The 22,045-nt window shown below is 42.9% G+C and overlaps 1 protein-coding gene across 1 annotated transcript in view; it reads left to right on the top strand.

Annotated features, from left to right (window-relative positions):
- The window catches only part of FASN (fatty acid synthase), a 70,947-nt gene that overhangs the window by 2,632 nt on the left and 46,270 nt on the right, over nucleotides 1-22,045 (top strand). The window contains exons 2-6 of the mRNA XM_073684153.1: nucleotides 12,758-12,891; nucleotides 13,447-13,599; nucleotides 18,981-19,154; nucleotides 19,259-19,459; nucleotides 20,988-21,110. Of these exons, the coding sequence (XP_073540254.1) occupies nucleotides 12,765-12,891; nucleotides 13,447-13,599; nucleotides 18,981-19,154; nucleotides 19,259-19,459; nucleotides 20,988-21,110 (778 nt within the window). The 5' untranslated portion in view covers nucleotides 12,758-12,764. The remainder of the gene's footprint in view (nucleotides 1-12,757; nucleotides 12,892-13,446; nucleotides 13,600-18,980; nucleotides 19,155-19,258; nucleotides 19,460-20,987; nucleotides 21,111-22,045) is intronic.

Here is a 22,045-nt window from a genome sequence, read left to right as displayed (position 1 = left end):
TTACAGGACATGGCCACAGTGAATAAGCATATTCTGCTGACTTTACAGTCAGTGTATGGTTCTCGACTGGCCGCAGATCTCCTGATCCCATCCCAAGCGCTTTATATATAGGCCGGTCCGGAAATCTGTACATGGACCCTGAAATGTGAACGTGTGAAGCCGATGTTGGCTGTGTTTAGTCATACTCATGATCGGCAACTCATTTTGTCCAGGTGCTTCCCATTTAAGGGGTTCTCCTACAATAACATTCAACTACATGTCATAAGGAGAACCCCACTTATGTCCAGAATGAAAGGTCTTGACACCGGTATATTCAGGGGAGGACATACCATTGGTGGAACCTGAGGCCAAGAGGTAAAGGGCTCACTTCCACCTCCAAAGCAACATGCAGCTTCTATCACAGTACCACGTAATGTTCTTGCACAGGGGCCCTCATCAATCTATGTCTGCCACTGAGTATATTAATATTGGACTACCCCTTTAAGATACTGCAACTAGTATAGGGGTTAACCCTATGACGGACCACAGCAAACTGAATCTATAAAATCACACGATGCAATAAGGGAATCTCTTCACCTCCTTGATCAATCCGGGCTTGCACGTGACATAACAGGTCGTTGTAGGGCACGATTAATCCCATCTGAATCCTTTGTGGCATCAATGCCGGTCTCTTCACAGAGGAGGCATTTTCCGAGAGGACATGGAGAAGCATGCATATGTTAAGATGGAGCTTAGCTTCATAGGCACAAAATGCCTTCCCTTTACAGTAGCTGCTTGAATGCAGCACGCTCCTGCATCCCATAGAGTCGCATTCTGGTTCACAGCTAGGGGTGAAGCAGGCCCCAGTGCTGCCATAGGAGGACGGCCCCTCCGGCTAATTTCACACAGCTTTGTGTTCATTTCGGAGGGAGCTATGCACCCCCTCCTCTCCTACAATACCCGTCTGATGGCGAGCTTTCTCTGTAACACTATTACAGGAAATATTAGGGAATTATAAGATATAAATGACAAAGTTATATAATGTACAGTATCATTTTATAGATATATAGAGGTACGGTACATAATATCCATAAAGGTTAACAAATCAGATATTATTTTTGATAGAAATCCTAATGTTATTTAATATTATCTCAATGAATACAGAACATTTCCACCGATTTATCTCACGTGATAGAAATTTAGCTGTTCCTTGGTTACATTTGTTTCTTTGCAAAGCTGCTTGATGATATATACAGCCGTCCAGGCCTAGATGTGAGGCTGGACATTAATCCTCCTTACCATAAATCCTCCTTACCATGCCACTGTGATGCCAACTATACGTGTTATTAGGACAGCTAGGGGGGCCGTAATGGGCATCCCCGACCAGGGGACTTGGCAGTCTATTACTGATTTATTTCCTATTGCTTATATAGCACTCATATTCACACATTGAATGGAGATTTGCATTGCAGCTCCGTTCATTGTTTACAAATGGTCGCCACTGGGGGTGTCGGACCCCCAACAATCTGATATTTATTATCTATCCTCAGGATAGGTCATCAATATTATATGATCAGACAACCCCTTTAACTATAGTTATTATTCCTGTAGTTCATAAACAATGGCTTCCCATTGCATGGACTAATTTATTTTGGTAGACATATTGCCCATAGTGTTCAATCAGCTTAGAAGCATTCCCATCAGTGATTTCTGTCAGTGTGTGCCCCTCTACTGACCCTTGTCCTGTATCAGCCTACTACAAGGACTGGGGGCAAACCTTTCTGTTGGTAGCCCCCATGGGATGCTTGTGGGTGGTTGGATACACTTGGTTCCATGATAGAACCATTGTGTGAGAATTTTGTAGACTGCGGACCGGGCCTCTGAAATCTCCCAGTCTATTTTTTTGAGAAGATAGAATGAGTTTGCCTTAGAGTTTTGTCTGTAGAGTAGGGACATGATCTAAATGTTGCGTAGAATAAAGTGTATCATGGGGGCTCATTGTTTTCTAGGCTGTAGTCGGAGTTTGGTACAAGGTCTGAGTAGATTTTCTGTAAGGGTAGTCCATACACGGTAGATAGCTGTCGGGTGATGGCTATTTGTACTGTATCCCCCATACATATAAAAGCTCACCCCGTATGAGTGTCCATGTGCTTTTTTATGGGGGAAGGGAGAAAAACTCCACTGCAGTTGTAGAAGAGTTATCTTCTACATCTTCTACATATTACAGTAGTGTTCCCAACACGAGTCCTCAAGAGCCACCAACAGATCATGTTTTCAGGATTTCCTTGGTATTACCTTGGTGATGGAATACCATCACCAGGGTAATAGTAACCCTCACCTGTGCAATAGTAAGAAAATACCAAAAACATCATCTGTTGATGTTTCTTGAGGACAAGAGTTGGGAACATTGTACTAGAGCGTTAGTGGCAGGGCTGTAGAGTCAGTAAGCCAAACCACCGACTCCACGAATCCGACTACACGACTCCACAGCACTGCTCACTACTGAGCATGTACATAAAGTGCAGCACAGATTCATCTCACTGCCTCACTACTGAGCGTGTACATAAAGTGCAGCACAGATTGATCTCACTGCCTCACTACTGAGCGTGTACATAAAGTGCAGCACAGATTCATCTCACTGCCTCACTACTGAGCGTGTACATAAAGTGCAGCACAGATTCATCTCACTGCCTCACTACTGAGCGTGTACATAAAGTGCAGCACAGATTCATCTCACTGCCTCACTACTGAGCGTGTACATAAAGTACAGCACAGATTCATCTCACTGCCTCACTACTGAGCATGTACATAAAGTGCAGCACAGATTCATCTCACTGCCTCACTGCTGAGCGTCTACATAAAGTGCAGCACAGATTCATCTCACTACTGAGCGTGTACATAAAGTGCAGCACAGATTCATCTCACTGCCTCACTACTGAGCGTGTGCATAAAGTGCAGCACAGATTCATCTCACTACTGAGCATGTACATAAAGTGCAGCACAGATTCATCTCACTGCCTCACTACTGAGCGTGTGCATAAAGTGCAGCACAGATTCATCTCACTACTGAGCGTGTACATAAAGTGCAGCACAGATTCATCTCACTGCCTCACTACTGAGCGTGTACATAAAGTGCAGCACAGATTCATCTCACTACTGAGCGTGTACATAAAGTGCAGCACAGATTCATCTCACTACCTCACTACTGAGCATGTACATAAAGTGCAGCACAGATTCATCTCACTGCCTCACTACTGAGCGTGTACATAAAGTGCAGCACAGATTCATCTCACTGCCTCACTACTGAGCGTGTACATAAAGTGTAGCACAGATTCACCTCACTGCCTCACTACTGAGCGTGTACATAAAGTGCAGCACAGAATCATCTCACTGCCCACTACTGAGCGTGTACATAAAGTGCAGCACAGATTCATCTCACTACTGAGCGTGTACATAAAGTGCAGCACAGATTCATCTCACTGCCTCACTACTGAGCGTGTACATAAAGTGCAGCACAGATTCATCTCACTGCCTCACTACTGAGCGTGTGCATAAAGTGCAGCACAGATTCATCTCACTACTGAGCGTGTGCATAAAGTGCAGCACATATTCATCTCACTACCTCACTACTGAGCGTGTACATAAAGTGCAGCACAGATTCATCTCACTGCCTCACTACTGAGCGTGTACATAAAGTGCAGCACAGATTCATCTCACTGCCTCACTACTGAGCGTGTGCATAAAGTGCAGCACAGATTCATCTCACTGCCTCACTACTGAGCGTGTGCATAAAGTGCAGCACAGATTCATCTCACTGCCTCACTACTGAGCGTGTGCATAAAGTGCAGCACAGATTCATCTCACTGCCTCACTACTGAGCGTGTACATAAAGTGCAGCACAGATTCATCTCACTGCCTCACTACTGAGCGTGTACATAAAGTGCAGCACATATTCATCTCAATGCCTCACTACTGAGCGTGTACATAAAGTGCAGCACAGATTCATCTCACTGCCTCACTACTGAGCGTGTACATAAAGTGCAGCACAGATTCATCTCATTGCCTCACTACTGAGCGTGTACATAAAGTGCAGCACAGATTCATCTCACTGCCTCACTACGGAGCGTGTACATAAAGTGCAGCACAGATTCATCTCAATGCCTCACTACTGAGCGTGTACATAAAGTGCAGCACAGATTCATCTCACTGACTCACTGCTGAGCGTGTACATAAAGTGCAGCACAGATTCATCTCAATGCCTCACTACTGAGCGTGTACATAAAGTGCAGCACAGATTCATCTCACTGCCTCACTACTGAGCGTGTACATAAAGTGCAGCACTGCCTCTCACTGCCTCACTACTGAGTGTGTACATAAAGTGCAGCACAGATTCATCTCACTGCCTCACTACTGAGCGTGTACATAAAGTGCAGCACAGATTCATCTCACTGCCTCACTACTGAGCATGTACATAAAGTGTAGCACAGATTCATCTCACTGCCTCACTACTGAGCGTGTACATAAAGTGCAGCACAGATTCATCTCAATGCCTCACTACTGAGCGTGTGCATAAAGTGCAGCACAGATTCACCTCACTGCCTCACTACTGAGCATGTACATAAAGTGCAGCACAGATTCATCTCACTGCCTCACTACTGAGCATGTACATAAAGTGCAGCACAGATTCATCTCACTGCCTCACTACTGAGCGTGTACATAAAGTGCAGCACAGATTCATCTCACTGCCTCACTACTGAGCGTGTACATAAAGTGCAGCACAGATTCATCTCTCTACTGAGCGTGTACATAAAGTGAGGCACAGATTCATCTCACTGCCTCACTACTGAGCGTGTACATAAAGTGCAGCACAAATTCATCTCACTGCCTCACTACTGAGCATGTACATAAAGTACAACACAGATTCATCTCACTGCCTCACTACTGAGCGTGTACATAAAGTGCAGCACAGATTCATCTCACTGCCTCACTACTGAGCGTGTGCATAAAGTACAGCACAGATTCATCTCACGGCCTCACTACTGAGCATGTACATAAAGTGCAGCACAGATTCATCTCACTGCCTCACTACTGAGCGTGTACTTAAAGTGCAGCACAGATTCATCTCATTGCCTCACTACTGAGCGTGTACATAAAGTGCAGCACAGATTCATCTCACTGCCTCACTACTGAGCGTGTACATAAAGTGCAGCACAGATTCATCTCACTGCCTCACTACTGAGCGTGTACATAAAGTGCAGCACAGATTCATCTCACTGCCTCACTACTGAGCGTGTACATAAAGTGCAGCACAGATTCATCTTACTGCCTCACTACTGAGCGTGTACATAAAGTGCAGCACAGATTCATCTCATTGCCTCACTACTGAGCGTGTACATAAAGTGCAGCACAGATTCATCTTACTGCCTCACTACTGAGCGTGTACATAAAGTGCAGCACAGATTCATCTCATTGCCTCACTACTGAGCGTGTACATAAAGTGCAGCACAGATTCATCTCATTGCCTCACTACTGAGCATGTACATAAAGTGCAGCACAGATTCATCTCACTGCCTCACTACTGAGCGTGTACATAAAGTGCAGCACAGATTCATCTCACTACTGAGCGTGTACATAAAGTGCAGCACAGATTCATCTCACTGCCTCACTACTGAGCATGTACATAAAGTGCAGCACAGATTCATCTCACTGCCTCACTACTGAGCATGTACATAAAGTGCAGCACAGATTCATGTCACTGCCTCACTACTGAGCGTGTGCATAAAGTGCAGCTCAGATTCATCTCACTGCCTCACTACTGAGCGTGTACATAAAGTGCAGCACAGATTCATCTCACTACCTCACTACTGAGCGTGTACATAAAGTGCAGCACAGATTCATCTCACTGCCTCACTACTGAGCATGTACATAAAGTGCAGCACAGATTCATCTCACTGCCTCACTACTGAGCGTGTGCATAAAGTGCAGCTCAGATTCATCTCACTGCCTCACTACTGAGCATGTACATAAAGTGCAGCACAGATTCATCTCACTGCCTCACTACTGAGCATGTACATAAAGTGCAGCACAGATTCACCTCACTGCCTCACTACTGAGCGTGTACATAAAGTGCTGCACAGATTCATCTCACTGCCTCACTACTGAGCGTGTACATAAAGTGCAGCACAGATTCATCTCACTGCCTCACTACTGAGCGTGTACATAAAGTGCAGCACAGATTCATCTCACTGCCTCACTACTGAGCATGTACATAAAGTGCAGCACAGATTCATCTCACTACTGAGCGTGTACATAAAGTGCAGCACAGATTCATCTCACTACTGAGCGTGTGCATAAAGTGCAGCTCAGATTCATCTCAACTAAAAGCCGAGATCCTTAGATCAGGAACAGAACAGACACTTATAGGACATTTCATAACTTTCCCAAATTCTTATGTAAACATTTACAGCACATCCTGCATTGTACTACTGTACCCAATTTATTATATATTTTAAGGGTCGGAGTCGGTCCATTTTATACCAACTCCAACTCCATGAAAATGGACACTGATTCCACGACACCGACTCCACAGCCCTGGTTAGTGGTCTTAATTTATCTCTCCACCTGTCCTAATGTCATAATCTTTTGGTACGGATGGATCCAGTGTGATATCACACTAGTGGTAGTTCTGGGGTCTTTTTTCAGTGCATGAAGTTGTGCAATCAAAATGTAGTCCTCCACAGGTCTCCTTTAACACCTCTAATGACCTCTGATGTCATTATCTTCTTCATTTAGATCGTAAAAATTCTACGGGCTCAATTCACCAAGACGTTCTCGGCAGTTTTCTGGTGTAAAAAAAAAACATTTTTAAATGTTGCAAAATTTTTGCTCAACTCAAAGTTAAGCAAAAATGTTGCGACTTTTGACGTTTTTTACGCTTCATTAAAGAGGGAGTTTAGACAGGAAGGGGCATTGCCAAGAAGGACTGTTATATTCATCCAAATTTAAGCTACTTTTGTAGCATAAGTTAGACTAGAAATGTATTCCAGTACCTGACTGGAGCAACACTTATGGCAGAGACAAACAGGGGTTGTAAGATATGCCTGATTCATTGAGAGATGTGCGCCTCTTAAGGATTTTGGCGCAGCTTACTTCAGCTGTACTTTTATTGAAAACTGGCATGCAAAACTCCAGTCTTAATGAATTGGGCCCTGTATGTTCCTAGGCTTCCACATTAAAACTAGGACTATTTAAATAGATTCTGATGGACGTGGAGCACTCAGGGGAGCAGATGGAATAAAATAAGAGTAAAAATTGGTGATTTTTGACCTGGTGATGGGTCCTCTTTAAGACTTTGATTTCCTACAGGAAATTGGCCATAGTAATGGCTTCTAGTGCATTAACTCCCCCATTCTGAGAATACAGATGTGGTAAATTATGGCATTTTAATGCCTCCCCATATCCATGTGAGAGCTCACAACTTCTATGAGATGGGGTATGTTTCAATAAATTAAGAAGCACATGGAGGAACAGGATTTGCATGACTTGGAGCTGTCGTCACCACCATGTAAAGCATAAATGAGACTCCTATGACCCCCTGCCACATATAGTCACAGGCCTGCTACGTCCATTGATAACACCAGGTTACAATATTTTTGAACTTTGTACATAAAGACGTTTGAACATTTATCCCATTAGACTACAGCTGAAGAAATGAATGTAGCAATGCAGTTGTGTAAGACATGTATGTATGATAGCATGCACAGCTAGTGATGTGCCAGTATACTTCTGTGACCCCCTTATATAAAACCATAATGATTGGTGAAGATCCTTACCGATGCCCTATTTGAAGGTGGTCACCCATTTCTCTCCAGAGTTCTGAGATCCCTCCCAGCGGTGCCACAGCAGAGAAATGGAGACCTCACATGAATTTTCTCATAATTAATCATAATTTCTCTTAAAATTATGGATTTACAGACATTGGAAGACAGATGTGAGAAATATTCTTCATTCTGTTCTTTACTTTTTGAATTGCTACAGAGTATCTTATATATTTTAAATAATATAAATAATGGATGATTTAAAGAAAGCATGAAAGGGAATATGTCTCCAGATTTTTGCTACCCCATCTGAGAGCAGCATGATGTAGGGTCAGAAACCCTGATTCCAGCAGTGTATCACTTATTGGGCTGCTTGCTATCATTTTAATAAAATCACTGTTTCATCTGTTACCGATCTAGCAGTTCTCTGAATGCTGAGCTCTGTATAACCTCACCCACAACACTGATTGGCAGCTTTCTGTGTACACTGTGCATAGGCGGAAAGCTGCCAATCAGTGATGGAGGTGGGGTTATAATGAGCTCATGAATATAGAGGACTACATTGTAGCAGGTTTACTAGTCCTAGTGATAATCTCATGCTGATACTGTGATTTTAGCAAACTTCAGCAAGCAGCCCACAGTAAGTGACACATTGCTAGAATCAGGGCCTCTGACCCTACATTATGGTGCTCTCAGATTAGGTGGTAAGAACCTGGTGATTCCCTTCATTATAGTAAGTGTACAGAGTACATGTTATTGCCAAATTCATATCCTAGAGATTTACCCACTTCCACTAGGAATCTTTGCAAAGCATTGATTCATCTGTTGAATGAAAGGTCTCCAGGGCAGGAGCTATAGCGTATTTCCAAGTATATGTCTTATGAGTTGTCTACAGAAGGCAGATCTTCTTACACACCAAGGGCAGCTCTCTGGACCCTTTTTGTTTTTTGTACTTTTTGCTAATATTTTTGGATACTGATACTTTACTTTTAACTTGTTTATGTTCAAACACTATAATGACCAAAAGTAAGATTTAATTTACTTCTGTGACCTCCTCTGTCCTAATTCATAGGAATAGGTTACAATTCTTTAGGAATACATTGTAAATTGTGCAATAATGTACCATGTATGTTGCCATCTAGCTCTAATCTAAAATAAACTGAACATAACATCAAAGGTTATTGTAGGACAAGGGCATGTCCTGTATGTCACACATTTGTGCTCTTAGCATTTGTGATGAGACCGCTTTTCACATTACTCTATATACAGTAAAATGCACATATAAGGGCCTGTACATTTTCTTTCTTACTTGTCCACACGCTGAACATGCCCATAGGTCCATGCATGCACTATATGCCAAAATGCCAAAAGGATGTTCTTCTGTATCAGCATACTTTATTTTTCTTTATAATAAATGACAGACTGCTGCACCGCCTTACTCAGAGGGACACTTATCAAAACGAACACAGTGCCGTATGCATTTTTTACAATAGGAGTCAATGGTCAGTATGTCACTGTATGCCTATCGCAGGCTGTCGTCTGATGTATCCGTCTAGACAGTCACGCTGGCGAGCCAGGCCCTCACGTCCATCTTCATTGTCCCTTGCTCTTCTGGATGAATGGGCAGAAATTCCCATAGACACGTTCCAAAATCCTCTCGAAAGCCTTCAGAGAAAAGTGGAAGCCGTTTTGCAACAAAAGGAGAAACAGCTCCATATTAATGCCGATAGACTTAGAATGGGATGTCATAGATGCTCCTGTAGATATAATCTGCCGGGGTCCCAATACATGTGTCCATATGATGTACACTGCTCAAAAAAATAAAGGGAACCCTCAAATAACACATCCTAGATCTGAATGAATGAAATATTCTCATTGAATACTTTGTTCTGTACAAAGTTGAATGTGCTGACAACAAAATCACACAAAAATCATCAATGGAAATCAAATTTATTAACCAATGGAGGCCTGGATTTGGAGTCACCCCCAAAATTAAAGTGGAAAAACACACTACAGGCTGATCCAACTTTGATGTAATGTCCTTAAACAAGTCAAAATGAGGCTCAGTATTGTGTGTGGCCTCCACGTGCCTGTATGACCTCCCTACAACGCCTGGGCATGCTCCTGATGAGGTTGCGGATGGTCTCCTGTGGGATCTCCTCCCAGACCTGGACTAAAGCATCCGCCAACTCCTGGACAGTCTGTGGTGCAACGTGACGTTGGTGGATGCAGCGGGACATGATGTCCCAGATGTGCTCAATCGGATTCAGGTCTGGGGAACGGGCGAGCCAGTCCATAGCTTCAATGCCTACATCTTGCAGGAACTGCTGACACACTCCAATCACATGAGGTCTGGCATTGTCCTGCATTAGGAGGAACCCAGGGCCAACCGCACCAACATATGGTCTCACAAGGGGTCTGAGGATCTCATCTCGGTACCTAATGCAGTCAGGTGACCTCTGGCGAGCACATGGAGGGCTGTGCGGCCCTCAAAAGAAATGCCACCCCACACCATTACTGACCCACTGCTAAACCGGTCATGGTGAAGGATGTTGCAGGCAGCAGATCGCTCTCCACGGCGTCTCCAGACTCTGTCACGTCTGTCACATGTGCTCAGTGTGAACCTGCTTTCATCTGTGAAGAGCACATGGCGCCAGTGGCGACTTTGCCAATCCTGGTGTTCTGTAGCAAATGCCAAGCGTCCTGCATGGTGTTGGGCTGTGAACACAACCCCCATCTGTGGACGTTGGGCCCTCATACCACCCTCATGGAGTCGGTTTCTAACTGTTTGTGCAGACACATGCACATTTGTGGCCTGCTGGAGGTCATTTTGCAGGGCTCTGGCAGTGCTCCTCCTGTTCCTCCTTGCACAAAGGTGGAGGTAGCAGTCCTGCTGCTGGGTTGTTGCCCTCCTAATGCCCCCTCCACGTCTCCTGGTGTACTGGCCTGTCTCCTGGTAGCGCCTCCAGCCTCTGGACACTACGCTGACAGACACAGCAAACCTTCTTGCCACAGCTCGCATTGATGTGCCATCCTGGATGAGCTGCACTACCTGAGCAACTTCTGTGGGTTGTAGAGTCCGTCTCATGCTGCCACGAGTGTGAAAGCACAACTAACATTCAAAAGTGACTAAAACATCAGTCAGAAAGCATTGGTACTGAGATGTGGTCTGTGGTCCCCACCTGCAGAACCACTCCTTTATTGAGGGTGTCTTGATAATTGCCAATAATTTCCATCTATTGTCTATTCCATTTGCACAACAGCATGTGAAATTGATTGTCAATCAGTGTTGCTTCCTAAGTGGACAGTTTGATTTCACAGAAGTTTGATTTACTTGGAGTTATATTCTGTTGTTTAAGTGTTCCCTTTATTTTTTTGAGCAGTGTATTAATTGCACGTACATATGTCAGGACTTGGTTTATATTTAGGTCTGGATTATTGCAGTTAAAGTGACTTTACCATTTGTTCTTCTTCATAATAGCGCCCCCCTGCCCCTCCCAAAAAATGGCCAAATTGTTCTCTGTTTTTGATGATCTTACATTAGGACACCAACTGTTTTATTATTTTTTTCCTGTATGTTGGTGGCATTATCTGTGGTCTATATTGATCTGTTATGTGTTCATGTATGACATTGTTATAAAGGCACCATATAGGACTATTAATTGAGAAATATTGTAGCAGTATGGGCTCGTAAGGGGGCACATTTGGCCCACAGGACCCTCTAGATTGTGATTTTAAATAAATAGCACACTCTTAAAATCACATTATCCCTACAGCTCAATCATAGGGGGTCTCCGCTAGTAAGTAGACAGTTCTGTGCTGCCATTCTGGAATGTGTCAGATAGGTAACAGAAAACATTAGCTGATAGGTAATTAAACCATGGACTAGGAATATTGGTGAAATAACGTAAACCAAGTGGTAAACTCTAATCGCATGGGGAGATCTGTGTCTAAACCAGAACTGTAGAAATAAGGACATGCACCGCACATCCAAAAATAATATACTGATCTAATGCCGCTAGGCAAAAATGTAGAAAACTGAACATGAGGTTCTTAATTTAACATTCTGATCACTCACTACCACGTCACGGTGAACCGCTCTGTGGGTCTCTGGCCTAAAAGGTGCGGCGCCGTGTGCAAAGCACCATTGCGGCGACAGTGCACCAGCAGGGCGGGCGACCTGGTGCCTCACAGCACCCATGCTGCAAGGCTGAGTCCCCATGACTCCAGGCCACACAACCCCACAGGCACAACACCACAGCAACAATGGCCGCCACACAGCACCAACACCAAGTGAATGGATGTAAAAAACTCATCTTTTAAATTAGCAGGAGACTGCAAGAGGGGTTCTAACCATTTTTGCTCTCAGTCTGAGAGCAGGTGGAAGATGAGTTTTTTACATCCATTAACCTGGTGTTGCTGCTGTGTGGCGGCCATTGTTGCTGTGGTTTTGTGGTGTGGCCTGGAGTCGTGGGGACTCAGCCTCGCAGCATTTGTGTTGTGAGACACCAGGTCGCCCGCCCACTTGGTGCCTTATTGTTGTGATGGTGGTTTGCACATGGTGCCGCACCTTTTAGGCTGGGGACCCACTGAGAGGTTCACCGTGACGTGGTAGTGGGCTTCATGCAGTCTGATCAAAATGTTAAACTAAGAACCTCATGTTCAATTTTTTACATTTTTGCCTAACGGCATTAGATCAACTTATGATTTTTGGATGTGCGGTCCATGTCTTTCTCTACAGTTCTGATCTGTGTCTAAACCCCCATTAATATATCTGAGTCCAAGCCCAATAGAGACTGCTCTGGTCCTGTACTCACCTTCTGCTGTATAGGTCCTGGTGTTGTGAAATTGAGAAAACTATTTCATGTTTTATTAAAAAGTGATAAGCAATATACAGTGCAGGAATGGATGGACCTGAGTTACCTAAATTCTATATCTCAATGTTGCTTTTTTTTCCACAGAATAAATATGGAGGACATTGTGATAGCTGGAATAGCGGGAAGGCTCCCGGAATCAGACAATCTACAGGAATTCTGGGAAAACCTTATAGGAGGAGTGGACATGGTAACAGAAGATGACAGAAGGTGGAAACCAGGTAACTAATGATGTCCGTGGCTCTGCTAATTGATAATGTCGGAGGCTCCGCTAATTGATAATGTCGAAGACTCCGCTAATTGATAATGTCTGAGGCTCCGCTAATTGATAATGTCTGTGGCTCCACTAACTGATAATATCTGGGACTCTGCTAATTGATAGGTATTGGTGGCTCCACTAATGTCTGCGGATCAGCTAATTAATAATGTTGGTGGCTCAACTACCTGATAATGTCTGTGACACAACTGAATGATAATATTGGTGACACCGCTTGCTGATAATGTCTGTGGCTTCACTACCTGATAACTTTGATTGCACTGCTAACTGATAATGTTGGTGGCTCTGCTAACTGATAATGTCTATGGCTATACTACATGATAATGGCTGTGTTGCTCCATTAAGTTGTAATGGAGAGCATGATGATTATGGGATGTGTGATCTATGGAGAGATTAATTCATCAATTATATTTCTCCCTTCAACAGTTAATAATTGTGAAGAGAGGGTTTCATATTATTGTACTACATGTCAATACATGATTTTTATTTCATTTTCTAGGACTGTATGGATTGCCAACAAGAAATGGAAAACTCAAAGAAATTAATAAATTTGATGCCTCTTTTTTCGGAGTCCACCCTAAGCAAGCTCATACCATGGACCCCCAGTTACGCTTACTTTTAGAAATTTGCTATGAAGCCATAGTAGACGGAGGTAAGATCTAGGTTTCAAATGTATTTTCATTGGATTTATTTATTTCTGTATTTCAAACATTGGTGATTACTATCAATTCCTGTTCACTTATGGCAATTATTGTCATATATTGTGTTAAACACATGATACAGGCTTTCTGTACTGATGAACTGTACTGATGAAAATAACGTACATGATGAGATTCTCCATGTAGATACAGGGATGTCAAACTCAAATACACAGAGGGTCAAAATTAAAAGCTTAGACAAAGTCTTGGGCCAACCTTGATATTTATTAAAAAATGTCTACAATTGAGGAAGTTTTACCTTATCACCAAATATAACGATGATCTTTTTCATATGGAAACAAACTAAAAGGGTTGTCCCATGATCAAAGTACATTTTAATTAATAAATCTTAGAATAAAATATTGCAATAATATAATATATTATGTAAGAGCAGTAAAAAGCATATGGCCTAATTTAAATATGTAATAAAAAAGGATAAAAAACCTTGAATAATACAGATAATAAAGTATGATGCAAACAAAAGTGCCCCAAGCACAGTATGATACCCCCACCAGTGAATTCCTCCACACACACATAGTATGATGACCCAACTGTACCTCCTTCCCTCAATCTCCCCAACAAAGAATGGTGGCCCCATCACAGTATGATTCTGTAAATGTAATCCCCACAAACACCTCCATATAGTATAATTGCCACAAAAAGTACTCCATACAGTAGAATGGGCTACACATAGTCCTTCATACAGTATATTGGCCCTGCATATTGCTCCATACAGTACAATGGCTACAAAAAGTGCTCCATGCAGAATAATAGGCCCACATAGTGCTCCATACAGAATAATGGGCCCCACATAGTGCTCCATACAGTATAATGGGCACCACATAGTCCTCCATACAGATTAATGGGCCCCATATATTGCTCCATACAGAATAATGGGCCCCACATAGTGCTCCATACAGAATAATGGGCCCCACATAGTGCTCCATACGGAATAATGGGCCCCACATAGTCCTCTATGCAGTATAATGGCCCCACATAGTCATCCATACAGTATAATGGCCCCACATAGTCCTCCATACAGTATAATGGCCCCACATAGTCCTCCATGCAGAATAATGGGCCCACATAGTGCTCCATACAGAATAATGGGCCCTTATAGTGCTCCATACAGAATAATGGGCCCCACATAGTGCTCCATACAGAATAATGGGCCCCACATAGTGCTCCATACAGTATAATGGCCACACATAGTCCTCCATACAGTATAATGACCCTCACATAGTGCTCCATACAGTATAATGGCCACACATAGTTCTCCATACAATATAATGGCCCCACATAGTGCTTCATACAGTATAGTGGTCCCACATAGTCTTCCATACAGTATAATGGCCCCCCGTAGTGCTCCATACAGTACAATGGCCTCACGTCGTGCTGTATACAGTATAATGGTCCCACATAGTCCTCCATACAGTGTAATGGGCCCCACATAGTGCTCCATAAAGTATAATGGGCCCCATATAGTGCTCCATACAGTATAATGGCCCCGCATAGTCCTCCATACAGTATAATGGCCTCACATAGTGCTCCATACAGTATAATGGGCCCCATATAGTGCTCCATACAGTATAATGGCCTCACATAGTGCTCCATACAGTATAATGGCCTCACATAGTGCTCCATACAGTATTATGGCCCCACATAGTGCTCCATTCAGTATAATGGGCCCCATATAGTGTTCCATACATTATAATAGCCTCACATAATGCTTGATACAGTATAATGGCCCCACATAGTCCTCCATACAGTATAACGGCACCATATAGTCCTCCATACAGTATAATGGCCCTACATAGTGCTCCATTCAGTATAATGGGCCCCATATAGTGTTCCATAGAGTATAATGGCCCCACATAGTCCTCCATACACTATAATGGCCCACACAGCCCTCCATACAGGATAATGGCCACAAACAGTGCTCCATACAGTATAATGGGCTCCACGTAGTCCTCCATACAGTATAACGGTGCCCTGCATTGCTTTCCATACAGTATAATGGCCCCACATAGTGCTCCATACTGTATAATGACCACAAAAAATGCTCCATACTGTATAATGGCCACAAAAAATGCTCCATACAGTATAATGGCTCCACATAGTGTTCCATAGAGTATAATGGGCCCAAATAGTCCTCCATACTGTATAATGGCCCCTCATAGTGATCCATACAGTATAATGGCCCCACATAGTCCTCCATACAGTATAATAGCCCCACATAGTGATCCATACAGTATAATGGCCCCACATAGCCCCCCACATAGTAGAATGGCCCCACATAGTCATCCATATAGTATAATGGGCCCCACATTTTGCTTCATTCAGTATAATGGGCCCCATATAGTGATCCATACAGTGTAATGGCCCTAAATAGTGCTCCATACAGTATAATGGCCCCACATAGTGCTCCATACAGTTTAATGGCCCCACATAGTCCTTCATACAGGATAATGGCCACAAACAGTGCTCCATACAGTATAATGGGCTCCACATAGTCCTCCATACAGTATAACGGTGTCCTGCATTGCCTTCCATACAGTGTAATGGCCCCACATAGTCCTCCATACAGTATAATGGTGCCCTGCATTGCCTTCCGTACAGTATAATGGGCCCCACATAGTGCTCCATACAGTGTAATGGCCCCACATAGTGCTCCATATTGTATAATGGCCACAAAAAATGCTCCATACAGTATAATGGCCCCACATAGTGTTCCATAGAGAATAATGGGCCCACATAGTCCTCCATACAGTATAATGGCCCCACATAGTGATCCATACAGTATAATGGCCCCACATAGTCCTCCATACAGTATAATGGCCCCACATAGTGATCCATACAGTATAATAGCCCCACATAGCCCTCCACATAGTAGAATGGCCCCACATAGTCATCCATACAGTATAATGGGCCCCACATTTTGCTCCATTCAGTATAATAGGCCCCATATAGTGATCCATACAGTGTAATGGCCTCACATAGTCCTCCATACACTATAATGCCCCACACAGCCCTTCATACAGGATAATGGCCACAAACAGTGCTCCATACAGTATAATGGGCTCCACATAGTCCTCCATACAGTATAATGGTGCCCTGCATTGCCTTCCATACAGTATAATGGCCCCACATAGTGCTCCATACTGTATAATGGCCACAAAAAATGCTCCATACTGTATAATGGCCACAAAAAAATGCTCCATACAGTATAATGGCCCCACATAGTGTTCCATACAGTACAATGGCCCCACATAGTCCTCCATACAGTATAATGGCCCCATATAGTGATCCATACAGTATAATGGCCCCACATAGTGTTCTATACAGTATAACGGCCTCACAGAGTGCTGCATATAGTATAATTGCCTCACATAGTGCTCCAAACAGTATAATGGCCCCTCATAGTGCTCCATACAGAATAATGAGGCCCACATAGTCCTCCATACAGTATAATGGGCCCCACATAGTCCTCCATACAGTATAATGGACCCCACATAGTCCTCCATACAGTATAATGGGCCCCACATAGTCCTCCATACAGTATAATGGGCCCCACATAGTCCTCCATACAGTATAATGACCCCGCATAGTGCTCCATACAGAATAATGGTCCCACATAGTCCTCCATACAGTATAATGGACCTCACATAGTCCTCCATACAGAATAATGAGCCACACATAGTCCTCCATACAGTATAATGGGCCCCACATAGTCCTCCATACAGTATAATGGACCCGCATAGTGCTCCATACAGTATAATGGGCCCCACATAGTCCTCCATGCAGTATAATGGCCTCACATAGTGCTCCACACAGTATAATGGCCCCACATAGTGTTGTATACAGTATAATGGCCCCACATAGTGCTCCATACAGTATAATGGGCCCCATATAGTGCGCCATACAGTATAATGGCCTCACATAGTGCTCCATACAGTATAATGGCCCCCCATAGTCCTCCATACAGTGTAATGGCACCACATAGTCCTCCATACAGTATAATGGCCCCACATAGTGCTCCATACACTATAATGGCCCCACATAGTGCTCCATACTGTATAATGGCCACAAAAAATGCTCCATACAGTATAGTGGCCCCACATAGTGTTCCATAGAGTATAACGGGCACACTTAGTGATCCATACAGTATAACAGCACCACATAGTCCTCCATGCAGTATAATGGCCCTACATAGTGCTCCATTCTGTATAATGGGCCCCATATAGTGTTCCATACAGTATAATGGTCCCACATAGTCCTCCATACACTATAATGGACCTCACATAGTCCTCCATACAGAATAATGAGCCCCACATAGTCCTCCATACAGTATAATGGGCCCCACATAGTCCTCCATACAGTATAATGGCCCCGCATAGTGCTCCATACAGTATAATGGGCCCCACATAGTCTTCCATACAGAATAATGGGCTCCACATAGTCCTCCATACAGTATAATGGACCCCACATAGTCCTCCATGCAGAATAATGAGCCCCACATAGTCCTCCATACAGTATAATGGCCCCGCATAGTGCTCCATACAGTATAATGGACCCCACATAGTCCTCCATACAGTATAATGGGCCCCACATAGTCCTCCATACAGTATAATGGGCCCCACATAGTCCTCCATACAGTATAATGGCCCCGCATAGTGCTCCATACAGTATAATGGGCCCCACATAGTCCTCCATACAGCATAATGAGCCCCGTATAGTGCTCCATGCAGTATAATAGGCCAAACATTTAACAAAAAAAAATTCTCACCTCTGCCTGTTTCCCTGCTGCTCCGATCTTTTCATGGTGTCTTCAGATCTTCTGCACATCTCGGTACAGCAGGTGCGTTTTAATGACGTCATTGCGCCTGTTGCGCTGAGACGTCAGACGCAGAAGGGGAATGATGAAAGAGTGAAAGTACGATGCTGGGCGGGGTGGGCCAAATATACATGAGGGACCCACCCGGCTTCACGAACCAAATATTCTCCCCCTCCGGCAAGATTTGGCCTGCGGGCCAGAGTTTGACATATGTGATGTACAAGAAAAGGCCAGTTTGATGTTTGTCTATTCTATGACCCTTATTTGCTAAATTTGTAGGGATGGGAACAATCTGAGTCAGACTGCCCCTTCCAGGACCAGTAGCAGCTGGTATACCATTACTAGTATTCTACTATCATTGAGCAAATACTGTGTGCCAACGTTGGCTCAACAATGGACCTGCATCATGCCAGCTAGTACACTATTACACTATTTATTTTAACCCTGAAAACTATACTGGCAGAATTGCTTCATATTCTCACAATACTTCTGTTCTTTTAGGTATGAACCCATCAGATCTACGTGGCACAAACACAGGTGTCTGGATAGGTGTCAGCGGGTCTGAAGCAGGAGAGGCCTTCAGCCGGGATCCAGAAGAATTGCTTGGGTACAGCATGACTGGATGCCAACGTGCCATGTTTGCTAACCGCATCTCATACTTCTTTGACTTTAAAGGTGGGGCTCAACTACTGTATATAACTTGTGTACCACAGTATTGAAGTATTTATATTTTTTAGTTTTATTTCAGATTTCTTACACATATGTTTCACTTATCTTAGGTCCCAGTTTAGCTATAGACACTGCATGTTCATCCAGTTTATTGGCTTTAGAAAATGCATACAAGGCGATCTACCATGGCCAGTGCAATGCTGCAATCGTAGGGGGAGTCAATTTGCTTCTCAAACCCAACACATCAGTACAATTTATGAAACTGGGCATGCTGAGTCCGGATGGAACATGCAAGTCTTTTGATGCCTCAGGTAAGTGAATTGTGACTGTCTCATTAGACTTGTAGTAAAGGAAGATCCACAGTTGATGTTGTATACAAGAACCCCATTGCAGAAGTATGGCCTCACTTTATAGCACCCATAAGTTGAACAATTTCATGTCCTTTCATTCCTATATGTACAACCCCAGTCTCCAAAAAGTTTGGACAGTGTCTGAAATGAAATGTCAACAAGAATGCAATGATTTGGAAATCTCGTACAATCATATATTCAAAACAGAACACAGTTCTGTCTCTGAGCTCCTTGGGCAGTTCCTTTGAGCTCATGATTCTCATTTGGTCTGACATGCACTGTGAGCTGTGAGGTCTTATATAGACAGGTGTGTGCCTTTCCAAATCAAGTCCTATCAGTTTAATTAAACACAGCTGGACTCCAATGAAGGAGTAGAACCATCTCAAGGAGGATCATAAGGAAATGGACAGCATGTGACTTTAATGTGAGTTTTTCTTCAGTCAAGATGGGGTGCAGAGTGTACTTTAATGAGAAAAAAAATGAACCTTTTAGAATTTACCAAATGGCTGCAATGAAACGAAGAGTGAAAAATTTAAAGGGGTCTGAATACTTTCCGTACCCACTGTATGTTGGACACACCTAATTATGATAAATACCTGTTCTCTACAATGGAAGTCTTCTGCGATAATTAGAGAAAACTAAAAATGATATCTCCACATGGATAGCTGATGGATATTATTGAAATAGTGAAAGCCATGTGCTTAAAGGGCAACTAAATTTTCACTTTTTTTTAAAATAATTTTGGCCTGCTTGGTAAGTTGTGAAACTTTGCAAATCACTTTATTAGGAGATTTGTTTTCATTCCTGTTAACAAATTGCTTGCAAATGGCCTCCACACCCCTGCTTCTTCCTAGTCTATTTGCCTGCCTTCAGCTACATTGATATAATTTGGAGTACTGATGCTAGCAGTTAAAATGTCAGCACCTGTCAGAACAATCTCCTGCGGCAGGATTAGGCTTGGGCTATATGGCCACATATGTCGCTCCACACGGAAAACGCAGCGACACATTGCAACATTAGATGTAATGATTTCCTTTGGTGTCGATTTCCTCTTTTTCCCAGAGTTGGTGAAACACAAATGCTGAACTAATTCTTTCACTGCCATCATCTGTACTCCAAATAAATATGTTTTGAAATCAATGCAGCTAAATGCTGGTAAACAGGCTTTGGAAAAGAAAGAGTATGGAAGCCACTTAAATGCAATTTTATTACAGGAATGAAGACAAACTTCCTAATAAAATGATTGGCAAAATTTCATAACTTTTCATGCTGACCCAAAAAAAAAATATTTACCCTCAATGTATTTAAAGTGAGGATCAATGGGCATGTCCATGACATTAAACAAGGGCTTGATACAGGAGGATTTCCCATGGAACTAAGAACTTCAGAAGTTCGAGTTGAAACATGTAAAGGACTGCATAGCGGGATTAGGAGTCTGCTTGATGTTTTAGCTGATGTCATTTGTGCTTGTGTTGTGTCCCTAATTTAGGAAATGGATATTGTCGCTCTGAGGCTGCTTGCGCTGTCCTGGTCACTAAGAAGTGTCTGGCAAGACGAGTGTATGCTACCATTGTGAACGCTGGGAGCAATACTGATGGCTATAAAGAGCAAGGTGTGTCTACACGGGGCACTGTTGTGTTCTGTGCAGTGGTACACTGTCATCTAGATTCCTAGAATTTAGTTTTAACTACTTGTAGTATAGAATAATATTATGCTTGTTGAAAGGTAAATCATCTTCACGTGCACGGATTTCCCGATCAGCTTGTGCTTAGAAACAGGAGTCAGTCTAAGCATACAGAACTGATGACTACCAGCATATAGAGCATGTACATTCAATAATTAGTTGCTAAAGACACACCTGAACTATAAATACTGCCCAAAGAAAAGATAGGTGCATTCATACATTTTATTGAAAATTAATAGTTAAAAAACATAGAAATGCAATGGAGGATCACATGAAACATCAACATAGTGATGTCTTACAGTGCTATATAGCTGAAAGAGAGATGTATACCTCACCCGAGTGTCTGCACTTTCACTGACTATCTTATAGAATCTGCATAGTGCAAAACAAATGTTGCCTTATTTGAGCTGATGGTACTAATTACTTTAAATGATAGACAATAAAAATTAAATAACTTACATATTTTTGCAGACTAAAATGGTGTGTGATGCTGGTGTCCCAACGCACGTTTCACCCTTTGATTCATCAGGGGGAATTTTTAGAGACTATATGCACCTATCTTTTTTTGTATTTAAGCATACAGAGCTGCAGTGTAAAGCATGTGGGAAGGATTGAGCAGCAGCTTGAGATTGTGTGTTTGTTGGTGTGTTTCAGACCACCTCAGACATCATTTAGTGAGTTTTTGATGCATTTTCTGCAGCATATCAGTACTTGCCTTTTTTTTCTTTATTGCATTTTTAGTGCGTTTTTATTTCTGCTGTTTTTGTCTCTTTTCAGTATGACATATTTTGAATAAAGATGTTTTGTTTTTGATACTTCCTGGTATTTGGCTTTGACAAAACTTTATTGATAGTCATGTGCAG

The sequence above is a fragment of the Phyllobates terribilis genome, unplaced genomic scaffold (assembly GCF_046119375.1).
Source record: "Phyllobates terribilis strain yellow unplaced genomic scaffold, ASM4611937v1 Scaffold_5__5_contigs__length_657084704, whole genome shotgun sequence".
Classification (NCBI taxonomy): Eukaryota; Metazoa; Chordata; class Amphibia; order Anura; family Dendrobatidae; genus Phyllobates; species Phyllobates terribilis.
Note: the sequence above shows the minus strand (reverse complement) of the source record. Positions and strands in the feature narration are given on the sequence as shown.